The 18,471-nt window shown below is 37.0% G+C and overlaps 1 protein-coding gene across 1 annotated transcript in view; it reads right to left on the minus strand.

Annotated features, from left to right (window-relative positions):
* Positions 1-18,471, minus strand: part of SLC2A13 (solute carrier family 2 member 13) — a 266,636-nt gene that overhangs the window by 209,055 nt on the left and 39,110 nt on the right. The window contains exon 2 of the mRNA XM_036456553.2: positions 9,770-9,929. Within this exon, the coding sequence (XP_036312446.1) occupies positions 9,770-9,929 (160 nt within the window). The remainder of the gene's footprint in view (positions 1-9,769; positions 9,930-18,471) is intronic.

An 18,471-nucleotide genomic window follows, 5' to 3' on the forward strand; every position in this document is an offset into this window, starting at 1 on the left:
TGAAGATATAGTAATGATTAGCAGTATCCCTTGCATCAAAGATCCTATTCTCCAGTAATTATCAAACAAAACAGAATTGTTTAATTGCTATGACTGAAGTTTAGGCATATATGTAAGAATAAGGGGAGAAGTTATTTCAACAAAGGCTAATAGAAAAAATATCATGGTAGAAATAATATATAAATCATTCACTAAAAGGCAGAAAAGGAATATAATGGAAGGAGCCAATATAAAATTAACTTTTAGGTAAACTTTGCATACAATAAAATGAAGAGACCCAAGGTTCCAATTCTATGAGTTGAGAAAAATGTACACCTTGTAACTATCATCCCAATCACAAAAGAGAATATTTCTCTCAGAGAGCTCCCTTAAAACCCGCTCTTCAGTCACTCCTCATTGCCATGGACAAGCAATGACCACATTTCTGCCCACACGGCTCCTTTTGCATATGGATGAACTTCATATGGAACCATGGACATTCTACTCTTTTGTTTCTACAATACATTCTTTCAATCATAATACTTTAAAGATTTTATCCATGTTGTTGTTCCTTCTATTTCACTGATTTATTTTCTTTATCTTGCCACACTGTCTTAATTATGTCAGCTTTATAGTAAGTCTTGTAATCGGACACTTGAGTCCTCCACCTTTGGTCTTCAAGATGGTTTAGGCAATTCTAGATCTTTTGTTTTTGAGTAAAAATTTTAGAGTCATCTTGTCCCTATGGATGAATATAAATGGTGACAGTGGGCATCTCTGCCTTGTAACTGGTCATAAAGGAAAACACGCAGGCTTTCACACTGAGTATAGAATTGGCTGCAGGGTTTTGGGGGGTTTTTGTACATGTCCTTTTTGATTTAAGAAAGTGCTCTTCTGCCGAAACCGGTTTGGCTCAGTGGACAGAGTGTCGGCCTGCGGACTGAAAGGTCCCAGGTTCGATTCAGGTCAAGGGCATGTACCTTGGTTGTGGGCATATCCCCCGTGCAGGAGTCAGTTGATCGATGTTTCTCTCTCATCAATGTTTCTAACTCTCTGTGCCTCTCCCTTCCTCTCTGTAAAAAATCAATAAAATATATTTTATTTTCAAAAAGTGCTCTTCTACTTTGTTGGAAGGTTTTACAGTAAATCAGGATTAGTCTGTGAAATGTTTTCTCTGCATATAGTCAGATGATTATATCAGTTTACCTCCTTTGAATAATTTCAACATGGTGACTTACATGAATTTCTTATGCTAATCCAACCTTTCAAAAAAGAAACTGACCTGGTTATGATTTACTATCCTTTTATCTTACTGGGATCAATTTTACTGAAATTTTGTTAAGAATACTTTCAGACACTGCCTAGAATTTTCTTTTCTTGTAAGAACTTAGGACATATTAGAGTTATATTGGCCTCACCAGCCAAGTTGGAAAATATTCCTTCCACCTCCATTTTCTTAAAGCTTTTGTTTAAACTTCGAGTTATTTCTTCCATAAATGTCTAACAGTATTTACTAATAAAAGTATCTCGGCCTGAAGTTTGTTTTGCAGGTAGGTGACTACTAATAATGATGATTCAATTTGTTTAATAATACAGAGACATACAAATATTCAATTTTGTGTTCTGTCATTTTTTGATAAGTTCTGATTTTCACCCCAATATGCCCACTCCAAGTTATTGAATTTATGGGCACAATATTGTTCAAATCTTTACAAGTCCAAAGAAATTATGTACTCTGTTTTACTCCTAATAGTGATCATTTAGTCTCTATCATTTTTCTTGATCAATTTAATCAATCATAATCAATTTTACTAATTTTTCTAGTTACAAGTATATTACACTACTTGACTCAATATTATACTGTAGGCCACTATTTCTTCCTCACCTTACTATTTTCTCTTGCAGATTACGTGATGTCTATAGGTCTGTCTTCAAGTTTCTAGATCCTGTTTTCTGTCATCTTTAATTTGATGATAAACCCATCCAGTGACTTTTTAAGTTTTTAAATCTAATTCCAAATGATATACTTTCAGTTGAGAATTTTCATTTGGTTCTTTATATATATATAGTTTGCATTTCTCTGAGATTCCCCAGCTGATTACTTTATGTGACTACCATTTACCTTAAGTCCTGAACACATTTAAAAGAGGTGTTTTCAAGTATTTTGATAATTCCAACATCTGTATCTCCTTAAGGTCTGTCTATATCGACAATTTTTATTTTACTTATGGATCATATTTTCTGTGATTCACACTGCCTAATAATTGTGTGTGTGTGTGTGTGTGTGTGTGTGTTCTGTGTATTGAGAATGATAAAATATAGAGATCCTAGCTTGTCTTCTCTTTTTCTGAAGAATGTTGACACTGTCCTGTCACCTTAAATTTGTAAAGGTTTGGCTGTAGACTTGGTTAATGTGACTCTCAGTTTTGTCCGCAGGAAAAATCCTTAGTCATGTAACAAAGTCCTTCTGGGGTCTGACTGGAAAGCTCAAGCTGCCGACACCTCTAACCTCGTTTCAAAGTCCAAAAATGTCACTCTTCCTATGGACAGGATATAACATCTTTCAGCTTTTACCATCTTCTGTTACTTTCTGCAGGCATCATGGAATCTCTCCTATTTTCATAGTTCAGAAATCAGAAAAACATTTATGGTGAACTGATATTCAGATTTGGAGGCTTCCTTCTCTGTGGATTATTTTTTTCTTGGATCCCCCCCACTCCTAAATTCCAGCTGCTCTGGGCACCACAAACTCTAGCCACTGACACCACAAATCAATAAAACTGTAGTTTATTGGGTTGAGGGCTGCCCTCAGGGATAAAGCCATAAATGTAGATCCCACCAGGAGCCACTCACTTCAAAGATCAAATCCCTGTCAGTTGTGTCTATCCTTGGAGCTGGGCTTCTCCAGTGTCTTAGCCAGTGTCTTATATTCTGTCTGTGGTTTATAACTGTTATCTTCAAGGTAGGGTACTCTTATGACAAACCACTCTTATCAGTAAACCATATTTACTTTTTACCTGGAATATCCAGATAACTGAATGTGAGAGCAATTCTCATTGCCAGATTTAGATGCAAGATATATAGAGAGTCAACCTAAAGCTCTCTGGAGATAACAGCAAACAACACCCAGCAGCATTTAAGAGTTTGTATATACAGTATGTTCAAAGCCATTAACTCATTTGATCCTAACAATAACACTACAATTGCTGAAACATTAGTTACATGAGGATATTAGAGCTTAAATTAATTAATGTTCTATAAAAGCAAGTCATAAACCTATTTCCCCCACAACACTATGATATCTTTATAATAAACAGTTGTAAGTTTTAATTCTGTTAATAACAAAATTATAAATATGTTCGGAATGAAGGTATTTACTTGTAATCGGCTGTAAATCAAATCTATCTTTCTTAAAACAGCCACGGCATAGTTAAATTTTTAAGACAAAGACCGCCTCATATTCCATATTTTGTACAGAGTCCAACATCACTAATCTATTAGCACTAAATTATAAGAACACTTTCCGCAGCATAAATTTGTTTAGAAATATTACTCTCTTTTAAACATCATTCTAAAAAGCATCTTATTGACAAGATTTTTTAAATTGTATAATATTCTCAGGAAGGACGGCTCATTAAATTTTTTTCATCCCAAAGTAATATTGGTTATTTTAAAAATTATTTTTTGAGACTTTAAATATACAAACCCAAACTCAATGTATTGTTAAAGAGAGCACAATGGATTTGAAGTCCTATTCATACCCACTAATCACTAGCCTTTCCACATCCCCCTCCAATATCAGACCTCTCCTCAGCTGCTCCACACTTCTCTCTATTGTCCAACATCACTGGCTCTTCACACTACAGGCTTATGAAAATGAGATTACACCTAGAATGTTCCTCTCTGTGCCTGAAACTCTTTTCTTCCTCAAAGACTCAGCTCAAATATCTTTGCATTGTAAAGCTAAGTTATCCCCTCCATGGGGAGCTCACATCATTTAACACTATGGATTGTTTAATTAACAAGCTGATGAAAAGTCTCTCCTTCAGACTGTGAGGTGCATGAGGACAGTGACATTTCTTATTGATCTTTCATCCTTAGCACCAAGCACAACAGTAGTCTACAGTAGATGCCTGAAAAAAATGCTTTGAATGACTGTTCATACTAACACCTATTTCTAATAGTACCACCACTATGTCATACCTATATTCTGGTAGCAGCCTCATAAATAAGTTCCTTGAATCCATCTAAGAGCCAAGAGTTCCAATAAAGTCTGAGCATCACTGTCATATTAATCTTTGGCGCATATTACTGCATGCCCTGCGTGCACACACACACACACAAATAATAGCTTCTCTTTGCCTTTAGATCAAATTCACAACCTCTAGAATCTGGCTCCAATGTATCATGTATGTAACCACCTCACTTTCAGGCCTCCTTTACCTGCTCTCACTTAGCCTACACTCTGCCCCCGTTTTTACTTCTGTCTACACCAGTGGTCGGCAAACTCATTAGTGAACAGAGCCAAATACCAACAGTACAACGATTGAAATTTCTTCTGAGAGCCAATTTTTTTAAACTTAAACTTCTTCTAACGCCACTTGCTCAAAATAGACTCACCCAGGCCATGATATTTTGTGGAAGAGCCACACTCAAGGCGGGCCACAGAGCCACCTGTGGTTTGCAAGCTGCAGTTTGCCGACCACGGGTCTACACAAATCCCACCAATTCTTCTAAGCCCAGCAATAGTCTCATATTATCCATGGATTAGCTGGAAGATACTCTAAAAAATCTCTCATAAAAATGTTGCTAACACTCCTACTTTGTGCTTCTCAAATTTTACTTCATTAGCAAAAATCAAAAAGTATCACATAAATGATGACAATATCTAACACATTCAGACACTTAACAATTGGTTATATAATACATAGGCTAGTCAGGTGGAATAAGAGAACTCTAGTTTTTAAAAAATTAAATGAGGAAAAAGGAGTAAAAATTAATACGAAAGGAAAAAAATTAGCTCCTCTATAGATATACCATTCTTATTCATATAAACCACATTATGGTTTGTGTAATTATAAATATAGGAATACTTATTTGAAAACCAGGTCTGTGCAAGAGAGAAGGACAAAGTGTCTCCTGCGGCCCAGAACAGTATTGTTTTGAAAAACAGAAATGTTCCTGGACTCAGAAACTAATTTTCTTTCTCTTATTTTTATGCTCAGTCAGAAACACTTATGATTAATAATTTAGTTTTTTAGCTATCTATGAAGTGTACATATTCCACAGCATAAATTAGTGAATTGGCATTTTAGTTTATAATTAATATCTTTTTACTTTGGTTAAGAGTCCTTTCCCCAGAGCCCAATCAATTCAGCTCAGTTCCATAACATTTATTGAATATTTGCTATGTTCCAGATCCTTTCTTAAATTTAAAAATGAGCACACAGTCAATGACATTCAGGAGCTCCAAAGCAAATTAGAGAAGATAGACAATAACTAGTTCAAAATAAAATGGTAAATATAAAATCAAAGCTATCTACAAAGTCTTTTGAAAGAACAAAGGACCAAAGTCAGCTTCACATGATATAGAAGCAAAGATTTAAAGAAGGAAAAGAAATTGGACCAATAAACCAGGATAGGGTAGGAAGATCTTATAGGTAAAATGAACAGAAGAAGAAGAAGAAAAAACACGCAGAAACATGAGAAAGCATGGTGTGATTGATATACTAGTATAGAGTATATCGGCATGTGAAGAAGGGAGGCAATGATGAGTTACAAAAACTAGAAAAGCAGGTATGCATTGGATAATGGATTACACTACAAGTCATGATAAAGAGCTTAACTGTTGTTGTTTTTTCTGTAGAAAATGGGTGGGAAGGGGTTGTAAAGCATTTAGCAGTGGCAAGCCCAGCTAAGTGTTTTAGACTACTGTGGTGGCTGTTAAATTCACTTTAACATATATTTATTGAGGGGCTGTTACATGCAAGGATTTACCTCAGCAATTAAAAGAAGAAAACCTGCCCTGACCTATCTTTTTGGGGTAATGAAAATGATCTCAATTTGAAAATAGTGATGACTACGAAGCCCTGAGAATTATATTGGCATTGAATTGTATACTTTAAATGGGTGAATTGAATGGTATCTGATTTACATTTCAATACCGTTATTTTTAAAAATCTAATCTTTAAAATGTATATCTTCAAAAAATGTACCTCCTTTCTTCATGAAACCAGATGACATCCTTGCCAGCATAAAATGCATTATAAAACTGGAGTGCTAAAACCAACTACAGGCATTCATTTTTTTTTTCAGAGAAAACTAATCTTCCAGTTTGGCAAAAAACAATTTATTTTTATGACATCAAAACAATAAGAAAATAGAAGCTTTTGACCCATCTGGTACAAAAGGTGAGTTAGTCTTTCAACATCATCAAAGTCTAAGAAGCTGATTAATCAGTTTGACCTTCTGTATGTCTTAATCTGATTGCTACTGTAAAAATTATCAATAATTATTTTTTAGATATAATTGCTGAAAATTTTCAAGTTGATGCTAAGGTACTACTTCAATCTTTATTTGCTTGTAACCACACTCCTATTAGCCCAGGAGTCAAATAAGGTGAACATACAGCTAAGGATGCTAAATAGTAAAAGAGAACAACACAAAAATTCACCTGTTTAGTAGGGAAACATGTTTACATGTATGCATAAGTTAATGTGTATTCATGCAAACAATTAAGTGGGTACAAGAGACCTGGTGTGTGCAACAGTCTGAATACAAGCTGAAGTTAGGTGTCCCATCCTCATTTTATTGTTTTACCCCTGGCCTCCAGTATTACGGGAAAAATTCACACAGGTATACTATTTGGCTTTACTACAAACAATATGGCTCCAACTTCAGCTGGGATCCCCCGGTCATTTGAAAAAATCATTTCTGTCTCTAGGCTCTTCCTTATTATACTTTCTACAGTAGCTATAAGCAGTAACATTTTTTTCTCTAGAGCTATACATCTATCAACTCCAAGATCCATCTTTACCGATAAAAAACAAACACACACATAGGCCATAGTAGGACTTTTCCTTCAACCTCCCTTACAACTTACCTGTAGTAGCACTCACCCCTTTTTCACTCTTTAGAATAGTAAATAATAATGTGATTCATTATTGATGGAGTATTTTCCATGTGCTAAACACTGGGCTGAGTACTTTATATATAACTAGAGGCCCAGTGTGTGAATTTGTGCATTGGTGGGTTCCCTCAGCCTGGCCGGTGCCCTCACAATCCAGGATGCCTCAGGGGATGTCAGAGAGCCAGTTTCAGCCTGATTCCCACAGGCCAGGTCGAGGGACCCCACTGGTGCACAATAGGGGTTGGGGAGGGACCACAGGAAGGCTCCAGAGCATGTCCGGCCCATATTGCCAGCCAGCTGGGGAGGGACCACGGAGGGACCATAAGAGGGTGTGCTCCAGGGCATGTCTGGCCCATCTCGCCCCGTAGGCCGGACCCCAGCAGCAAATTAACTTACCGGTCAGAGCATCACTTCCTGGTGATCAATACACATCATAGTGACTGGTCAAACAGTTGAAGGAATGGTTGGACACTTTGCATATTAGGCTTTTATTATATAGGATAATTAATTTAATTTAGATCCCAGGACAATCTTACAAGACCAGTGTTTTTGGTCCCATTTTTTACACTGACAATGTGAAGATCAGGAGAGCTAAGTAATTTGTCTAAGGTTCCTAGGCAATGAGTAGAAGAAAACAGATAGGAATCTAGGTCTGTCTATAACCATGTCACCTTCCCCCTGAATAGTGTCCTAACTAATGATATCTGTCCCAACACCTCCACTTACACACACACACACACCACAGTCATAGGTTAGCTTCACTACTAGAAAATCTTTCTCTTTCCTAGCCAGTACTAAGGAAACAAGTATCTAAACTGCTATACTTAAGTCAAAAACATGGGTTATACTCTTTGGAATTGCATTTAAAAACAGATTTTTAGTAATAGTATATGTGTATTTCTATATTAGTTAACATTAATAAATTTTAAACCAAATGTAAACAGATGGTTTAGCTCTTAAAGACATGTAGACTAAATGACTTCCACTGAGCTTCCAAGAAAAACTCAAAATATGAGGTTATGCTCTAAGTTATCTTCTCCCTCTTCCAGTTCATCTACAGAGTGGGTGGTGGGGAAGATGAAATTTCCTGCTTCTTAATTTTCCCAGTCATTTCTCACTTTGACAGAGAAAGGCAGAAAGCAGTTGAGCAACAGAGGCAGGCAGAGCTAATGCTCCTCAAGAACTGTGTCTTCTCTTTAATGTCCTGACAAATGTAGGCCCTAATTGGCTTCAATGAGTTTTCTCAGGTGACTTTTTTTTTTTCTCCCCCCCTCCCTCTCAGGTGACTTTTAATAAAATTTCAGTCTAAGTGTTTAAAGGCTCATCCTAAGCCATGTGATTTATTGTGCTGCTTACATACAAGTTTAATTCCCTATATCTACAATGAATATAATTATTTTTCATAAGCTGTTAAGAATTAACTTCAAGCCCTGGCTGGGTAGCTCAGTTGGTGAGTGTCAACCCAATAAAAGGTTGCAGGTTCCATCCCAGGTCAGGGCACATACAAGAAGCAACCAATGAGTGCATAAACAAGTGGAATATGCCAAAACCAGTTTGGATCAGTGGATAGAGCATCAGCTTGCGGACTGAAGGGTCCGAGGTTTGATTCCAGTCAAGGGCATGTACCTTGGTTGTGGGCACATCCCCAGGGGGGATGTGCAGGAGGCAGCTGATCGATGTTTCTAACTCTCTATCTCTCTCCCTTCCTCTCTGTAAAAAAGCAATAAAATGTATTTTTTTTAAAATAAGTGGAATAGCAAACTGATATTTCTTTCTCTCTCCCCACTCCCCTCGGCCTTCCTCTTTCTAAAATCAATAAATAAACATTTTCTAAAAAAAAGAATTAACTTCAATATTGTAATCACCATGAAAATAAGTACTAGAGTATGACTTACTCAATATTTTATTCCCTGGACCTATACTGATTAGATGCTTGATACCTGTATAATTTTGTGCAGCCTATTATGCCTTTTAATAAAATCTCCCTGGAACACTTACATGAATTTGTTGTTTTGAATACTATAGTATCAAAATTTAGAGCCTATATTATCTTTAAGCTTAAAATTAGTTTGTTTTTACACTATTCAATTTGAATATATTTTAAAGCAGTTTTAAAAACATTTTTTCTCATCTCTTTTGATTAAAAATCAACCAAACGGTAATAAAAAAAAATAACTTGTATCTTTTAAATATATATATATAATCTTTTATATAGGAGAGCTAAATCTATAGCTTAAAGACTGTGTTTTCTCTTTCATTCAAATCAGAATGTATAGCCTCCTAAATCCAAAGGACATTTGCTTTATCTTCAGTTCATATACAGCTTATTAATCACTGATACCATCAAGAACTCTATGCATACTTATTGCTGCATTCACTTTTAAACCAATATTGCAAAAGTTTACACACAGTGTGAGAAATGTCACCTAAATGCTAAAAAACTCTGTAAATATCAATTCTCAATGGTAGGTTCTTTGTCTGTCATTAAAATAAATATCAACTTCTTGTCCACTTTCAATTTTGCTGAATGCCACCCACTTAGAAATTCACTATAACGATTCAAAATACTCCGTTATATTTTCCCTCTCGTTTCTCAATGTCCTCCCATCCCCTAACATCATGATTTATTTGAAAAATTAACTGTAAGAACTGTTTACAGACCTCCATCCATCCTTCTGGAGATAACTGAAGGCTCCGTCAACAACACTTGCAAAGAACTGGCCTCCTGTGATGAAGAGGGTGTTAATGGTGACTAATCGGCCTCGTAGGTCGGGTGGTGAGACCTCAGCAATGTACACTGGCACTGTCATAGAAGCAATGCCTGCAAGGAACAACGAAAAGTAAGCATGAGACACTTTCTCAAGATTTCGTCTGTTGTCATAAATATTCATGCTAGGTTAAGACACATCCAGTGTGGTGCTCTACTTTAGACAAAGGTCCACCACATATTTAAAGATTCTCTTTGTAACTGGTGACTACTGCAGATAAGTAAAGATGTATGCGAGATACCAATCTGAGTATCATTTTTCATATTATCAGAATGCCTCTAGAGATCTCACATAACTTTAGAATGCATCAAAGTATGCTTTATAATTTTTTAAGATCTAAAAAATGGGAAAATGCTCTCTGGACTGAGTCTAATTATTGAAATATTTTTAGTCTTACATGGAAATGTAATCAGACAATGCTGAGAATAAAAAAAAAAAATTATTAACGAATACATAGTCACTATTCAAAGTCATCATTTCCAGAAGACACACCAAAACTCTTAATTGATTTATTAATAAGAAATCCATACATTAAATCACCTTATTTGATTGTCTAGGTGTACATTTCAGAAATAGTTTACTATGGACAGTAGTTCGGGATTTTACAGTTTTAAAAAACAGATGACCTTTAACCATAAAACAAGACAGTTTTTATGGTTTAAATATATTTGGTTATAACTCCTTTAAATTTTCTTCTAGCTAAAATCAATGCAGCATAATCAATGGTAGTAGTTCTCCAACTTCATTGATCACTAGAATCATTTATATGTTGTTTTTGTTTTGTTTTGTTTTGTTTGAAAGATTTCCTCCCCTCCCCACCCCAGATGACTACAGAGTTGGGAGATGAGCCTGTCTTTTCAAAATCCTCCAGGTGATCCTGATGTTCACCATGCATCTATAAAATTGCAGTACTATAGGCCACAATTTTGAGCCAATCCAAAATCATTTCTTAAAGAAAATCTTGGCCTTGCTGGCCATTACCTAACTCACTTCCCAGTGGCACTTTCGATTTTTAATCTAAAACTAATAGCTAATCAATACTCACCAGTAGTTGGGGGGGAGGAGGATCAGGATTCACTAAGAAAAAGTATTTGTAGATACTATTAACCGATCCCTAGATTAAACTAGAACATCAGTGGATTGCATAACAGACACATCTAGAATGATTTTTAATGAACTGGTTTGCATGAGGCCCAAAAGTAGCTTGTAGTGAAGCTGCATTAAGAAATCTGTGGATGTGCTTTCCAATAGGGGCTGTTGAAGGTACCATTTCCCACACTCTGGAGGAGAGACACTTCTCTCTTATCTCTGGAACTGCAATAGTTGTGCTTCTCGGTAACTGATTTGTGTTTGTTTATTGGCACTATAAATCACATCGCTTCCTTATGTCCCGCTCTATATAGGCACTCAGAGAGGCCCACCTCTATCTAGTGTTTTAGACTTCTTGGTATGTAGTCTGTGGATTCAACTCCCCCATGATGTGACAACTGTCTCCAATTTCAACTATTTTAAATACATTTATTTACTTTGATTGAGAGTTGGAAAGAATCCTACAGGATCTGTCTAATGAATGCTCACGTTGACTTAGCACTGTTACAACTACTTACAATCCATTAGATACTTCACATAAACTGATTATTTTATCTAAGCCTCAGAACATCCCTTTAAAGGACATATAATTAAGTCTCACAATTGAGTAAGAAAAGTGGAAGAACTAGAATTCACAACAAAGAGTGAGATTCCAGAACCCACTTTTGAAAGTACTAGACTCCACTGACTGACCACCACAGCTCAGGGCAGGCCCTGAAATCAGTGGGTTTACTTTCCAGCCTTGGCCTATACCAGCTGGTTAAGTCTTGACAACTTAACCTTCCTGGGTCTCCAGTTCCTCATCTATATAACAGAAAGAGTAAAAGTAAATCTTGCCAAAACCGATTTGGATAGAGCGTCAGCCTGCAGACTGAAAGATCCCAGGTTCAATTCTGGTCAAGGGCATGTACTTTGGTAGTGGGTGTGCAAGAGGCAGCTGACCGATGTTTCTCTCTCATGAATGCTTCTAACTCTCTATCCTTCTCTCTTCCTCTCTGTAAAAAATCAATAAAATATATTTTTTTTAAAGTAACTATTCCATGGAAGTTGGGAAAACTCAATGAGTTAATAGAAAAAAGCACATGAAATGTGCCTAGCATACAGAAAGTAGTTCATAATATCAGTAGTATTTCAGTTTGACCTATGTTAAGTGCTGGGATTATCAAAATAATGCATAAATAAAATGAGGTCCCTTCCCTAAAGGAAGAAACACAAAAAGTCCACTCAAAAAAAAAGAAAAAAAAATGCAGCCAAATAAAAACTTCAAAGTAACATGGGAAGGGTCACAGCACAGCTACACACTGCATCCTGTCAGTTTGATGCTGACATTGCTGCATGCTGAGGATGATCAGGTGATAGGAAGGAAAGGCTGGGCAGACAATTCTGCAGAAAAGAGCATGAGCTTACAAAAATATAAAATGACACGGGTTTCTCAAAGGCTGCACAGAAAGTGTGAAGCAATATATGTGTAGAAATGAATTGGGAGAGGCATACAGGGCACAGATCATAGAAGTAGCATCCATTTAGCAGCGAGCATCCACTGAATTCCTGACCTGAGCTGGGGACAGAGTGCTCTAACAGGAGGAGGACATGCCCGCTGACCTTAGGATTTGCTGAGAAAAAAATGTGTTTGAGCAAGTAATTACATTTCCAGTGTGATGGGTCAGACTCAAGGGCAAGTGTGGGGGACATGAATGACAAAGGGACAGGAGGAGGAAATCAAAAAAGCCTTGCATGAGGCTATATTTAAAGCAAGATCAGGAGAATGAGGAAGCTAAGCTAGGTGGGAGTGTGGAAGGTGAGATATATTTAGACAATCAGACCAACCTAAACAAAAGCTTCAGGCAGGAAGAAATGCATCCTGTGGAGGAAGATGATCTCTGGAGACATGGGTGGGGACCAACCAGACAATTCAGAATTAATACTAATATTAAGGGTTTGGTACTAAGAAGACTTCAAGTAACGTAAAGGAGGAAAAGTCACAATCAGATTCATGTGGTAAAGCATTACTTTGGTTGGAGTAGAGAAAACTGATTGCAAAGGAGCAATGAGTAATGACAGCATTAGAGTGGAATAAAGAGGAGAGATCCTAGAAGTATGTATCAATAATTTGTACTTGGGCTAAAGATAATTTGGATGGAATGTGAAGGATGAGGACAGAAAGAATTCAAGGATGATGTTCAGATGTCCAAAGTAAGCCACTCTTTTGATGAGTGCTTTTCATACAGATAAGGGATCCTGGAGGAGAAGCAAGTGCGGGTGGACCATAATAAGGTCAAGTTTTAGGTTGAGAAAGAGGTGCTTCGTGAAGCATACAGACAGCAAGCAGACTACTCTGTACGTGTGCTGGGAATACAGATTACTTACATGTGAATATTCCCAGCCTCCCTCTCTTCTCCTACCCAAAGACCAATAAGGGTCTTTGCCAAAATAAGCAACCTTTCACTCATCCTTAGGAAAAAATTGGTCTTTGTCAGCCTAGTTCTTGAGCTGTTTTCATGCTAGACAAGAGAAAAAAAGAAGAAACATGTAGGAAACATGGGTCAAAGATCTTGGTTGTGGGAGGAAGTTCAACTGAAAAAAAAAAGAGTGGAGAGAATTGAAAGTGTGAGGCTCAGGGTCAGTATGGGGAAGACTGGGAGCCTATTACAGAGGGATGGACTGAGGCTTGACTGGGGGATGTGAGAGAGAACAGATTTTAAGAAATATTGCTGAGCTGTACTCTACATGCTGTTATAATCTGCAAGACACAAGAGTAGTATTATTTTTCAACTGTTTTGACTTGCTGGACTATATTTTTTTAAATGCAACTCCATACTGAGACTGGGCTAGGCAGGGTTTGGGAATTTTACAGGTATCTGGAGTTCAGAAGGTGCTTTTGGGTGGCTGGTGCACATAACGGAAACCGTGGGAACAGAGGAGAGCTCCCAAAAAGACACATGAGAAAAACACCTAAAACTGAGTCCAGAAAAATGACACTCTTTAAGGAACTGCTGGAGAAAGAAACTGAGCAGGAGCAACCAGCAGGCATCAACCATGCCCTTGAGTACTATTATTTCTAAAGTCTTTTTATGACACCATTTTGCATTATTATGTAAGGTCATCCTATCAAGAGGTAGGCGGGACAGGTATTCATCAACCCCCCTAGGAAAGTACAGAAACCCAGCCTTCGAGCCAGACAAGAAGAGATGTTCAGAAAGTCACATCACGGCAAATTAATGTCAAAGTGGGTCTCAGATCTAAGCTCCCTCACCTTTGCAATGTGCCACTCCAGGACTGAGAGTCATGCCTCTGTTCAGAATGTGACACTCTGTAAAGTTCTCAGGAACTTTATCTTTTGGGCCCTATTTCCTTAGCTAGCGCACATGAACTTCCAGGATCAGGAAAGTCCTAACTCTTCTCTGCTCCTACCACCTGCAATGTGACTGACTGCCAACAGGTGTCATGCTAAAGAGCTCAGATGAATTACTCAGAAAACCTGGAACTAAATGTGATTAGTTGTATAATTTTGAGCCAGACAAGTTTGAACCCATAAAACTGCTTTATGAAAATGGAGAACAATAACTGAATGCTCGTGATTAGAAGTAGTACACTCATGTTCACTAGGCTCATAACCATTCAATATATACATTTTACAGGCCCTGTTAACCTGCCTTGCTATCAATAAAACAAACCATACAAACCACAATTTATGGATTTCCAAACATGACCAGTTATAAAAAACAAAACAAAAAACCTTGGGCATTAAGCCTATATCACCCCCCAAAACTCTATTTTAGAGAAACACATGGAATTCTCTCTTCCGACAGAACTCGCTATTCTAATGAAGGAAGAACAGTTAACAGTATATGAGATTCCACAAAATTAAAAATATGTGCTTCATAAATGGGTGTAATTGGTGGTATTTAAAGTTTAGCAGATTCTGTGGAGAGATTCTGTTTTCTCCCCTATTCCACTGAAGGGGTTCAGAACAGGCCTTCCCAAGATGAGCCCTTTGGCAAGTGAATTATTTTGAGCTGGAGCCAACCGAGACCCTGACGGCTCAACAGAAAATTTCATCACTTTCTCCCTTTAAAGAATTTAAATCAGGAGCTTTAAACATAATGAGATATAACCAGAAACAACTTTCTGACTTCATAGCGCAGGGTACTGAACATCTGCTCTGATCATCCTTTGAATGAATGACTTCCTCCCCTCGGACGCCCCAAGGCATTTTACCTCATCCTTAGCTCAAACTGTCACATATGCCTCATTTTAACTTCCTGTATCTGAACCTCTCCTGTATGTGTGATGTTTGTCTCTCTCGTGTAAATTTGGTCATTTCCGCTTGTTAATCATCTTATGATGAATTACCTTTTAAGTAAAAGAACCTAGAAGGGTAGAAACTCCCTCCTTTACCCTCCCCCACCACCCAACAATCACTAATCAAATAAAATAAATGTCTGATAAAGAATAAATTCTTTTTTAAGAAATATTTTTATTGATTTCAGAGAAGAAGGGCGGAGAGAGAGAGATAGAAACATCAAGGATGAAAGAGAATCACTGATCGTTTGCCTCCTGCATGGCCCACACTGGGGGTCGAGCCCACAACCTGGGCAAGGTGCCCTGAGCTGACTGGTTCACGGGCCTCTGCCCAACCACTGAGACATTCTGGCTGGGCAAGAACAAATTCTTAATCATCCGAACTAACCTCATGAATAGTGTGGTGAAGGTCTGAAGTGAGGAGAGCAAGCAGGCTAGAAGGGGTCAATGGGTTTTATTTTTTTCCATTTTAAAAAAAAATGTATCGTATAACTTGCAATCAAGATACATTTTTAAAAATAAAAAAATGCAAAAAAATAATTAAAAACATTAAAAAAGTAGTGGTCTAAGTTTCTGTCAAAGGCATATTAGAATAAACAGAACCACGCTAAAACACTGTGTTGGTACTGTTTCTGAATACTGTTTAAAAACTGTATATAAGAAAAGTTTGTTTCTTATAGAATCAAAAGGTCTACATCAATGAAAACTCATCAGGATTGGCAAGGAGTTTTACCAGAAAACTGCACCTCAGCAACGCAGTGAAACTGGATTCACGCACTTTCTTACGCCAAACTGATTCACCATAAACAGCACAAAATGCTTCTGAGTGCAGAAGTTGGCTTACAAACTCTGCTGGAAGCCCTTTTAAAGCCCTGAGTCACAAATATAAATAATTTCATAACCAAGCAGCATTAGAAAATCCTGTTGTGAAGGGTAAAGGCCCATGAATCACCGCAGCCTCTCAGCGTGATAAGCCAGACAGCGACTAATTAGCTTCTCAGAAGCACATGAAGCTGCCTTTTTATAATAATGCTGCTTGAACAAGAAGGATTATGATGTCCTAATCCGTTTTGTAAATTATTAATCTATGATCTCTAAAGGAAGGGTTATAATAAAGAGAGAATCTGCCTAAACAAACAGTGCCCCTTCATTGCCTTTGTTTTGGTCTGGCTGTCCTGACCAAAATGGGATGTCTGCATTCTTCTAAAAGTCAAGTACCTACAGTTACCAGGTGATGGACACTCTTAAAATTCAGTTCTGTTTTTTTTTGTTTTTTTTTTCTAACAGTAAGGTCTAAGGCACTCATAAAAATACTGCTGAGCAGCTTCAAAGAGCAATAGGCCCCAAAGTGATGAAAATATATCAACACAAAATGCCCCAAGAGAAGACCCCAGAGTATACCTATGAGAATAACTAGCAGAGGTAACCTTCTATGGCAGTGGTTCTCAACTTTCCTAATGCCGCTGCCCTAGAATACAGTTCCTCATGTTGTGGTGACCCCCAACCATAAAATTATTTTCGTTGCTACTTCAAAACTGTAATAAATTGTAATGTAAATATCTGTGTTTTCCGATGGTCTTAGGCGACCCACAGGTTGAGAACCGCTGCTGTAGAGCCTAAGACCATCGGAAAACACGGATATTTACATTATGATTCACCAAAACATGAGGAACTGTGTTAAAGGGTCGCACCATTAGAAAGGTTGAGAACCATTGTTCTATGGTGTTTAGAACCTCTTAACAGAGCATTATGAACACACCATCAGTACATCAGTTCAGGGCAGTTCGTGTCCTTTGTTTCTGAGAACTTTTTGGTAAAGACTGTATCTCATTGTTTCTCCTAGCAGGACCACAAGCTCATTCTTGATCATATCTCTCACATCTTCTGAAATACAACTTCCCTAAGTGTCAAGCACAGGTCTTGTTGAATAGAAGAACAATAGAAGATATATACACAAAACCATATCCTTTTAAACTCGTTAGTTGATTGGTTTTTATATTAAAACCATTACTCATTAAGGAAATTTTGGAAACTACAGATAATAAGGTAAATAAAAATCATATTACCCATAGACAACCACTATTAAAATTTGGTTATAACTTGTAGTAGTTGTTCCATAAGCCTGTAACTTTAACTTATTATATTGTGAATATTTACCTTCTCTTTAAATATTGTTTTTTTCCAAAAAGGGCTCTCAAACTTCTCTATAAACTAGGCAGGTACCAAAAATATGGATGAGTGTAAGATACAAGGTAGTAAACTGATTACATAACAATTAAGGTACCAAGAAAAGTGGCCAAACTAGACATACGTATCCCTACGTAGCCATTACAACAACCTGCACACGTGTAGGTCTGGCACCCTTGTTATACAAGATCATTTTAAGTAGCAGTATAATATTCCAGTATTCAAATGAAGAGAAGTGGTCCTAAAACATAGAGATGAAGAGGGCAGGAAAAGGACAGAGAAGGAAAGGATTTCTTGATCGGGAGAGGTAGCAAGTGAAGATATTAACAAATATGTAAGAGAGCTCTTTAAACATCATTTAGAGGTAATGCAGGAAAAATAGCTGTATGAAATGCCACATTAGTAGAAGCAGTATGTTTTTAAACCTGACAAATGGAATGCAGAACGTATAATAAGAAATCAATGCATTTTCCTCAAGGCAGTGAATTTAGCAAACAGGTATACAAGGGTTCTCCGTCATATTTAGCTCTATGTGACATCTAATCTAGAGGTAAGCGTTTAAGGGCAACAAACATGAAACTAAATAGAAGCTAAAAGGCAATGAATCACCTGAATACAGATAATTGAGTAGGCATAGATAAAATATATAAGAAATGTGTACATTTTATAATAAAATAAGCCCAGTGCTAAAATTTTGTTGTAGGAATTTTCATGCAATAGATTTAAAGGGTTGAGAAGTAAAATAGAAGAAAAGTATTAAAGGAAATATTAGCATAGCAAAATAATATATGGATGCACACACACACACACAAAGCTTTTTAATCTAAGGTCTAGTCCTGCATAAAAAGCAGGAACAGAGAGCCACAAAGAGGGAATTGGCTTAAATAAAAAGACAACAGAATGAAACTGAACTGAGAAATGGGTAGGATAAGGAAGAATTGCAAGAACACTAAAATTTTAATAGTAGAATATGTAAGTAATTACAGAAATACCATATTGAAGGCATAAAGAACAACA

Source organism: Pipistrellus kuhlii, unplaced genomic scaffold (assembly GCF_014108245.1).
Source record: "Pipistrellus kuhlii isolate mPipKuh1 unplaced genomic scaffold, mPipKuh1.p scaffold_m20_p_3, whole genome shotgun sequence".
In the NCBI taxonomy this organism is placed as follows: domain Eukaryota; kingdom Metazoa; phylum Chordata; class Mammalia; order Chiroptera; family Vespertilionidae; genus Pipistrellus; species Pipistrellus kuhlii.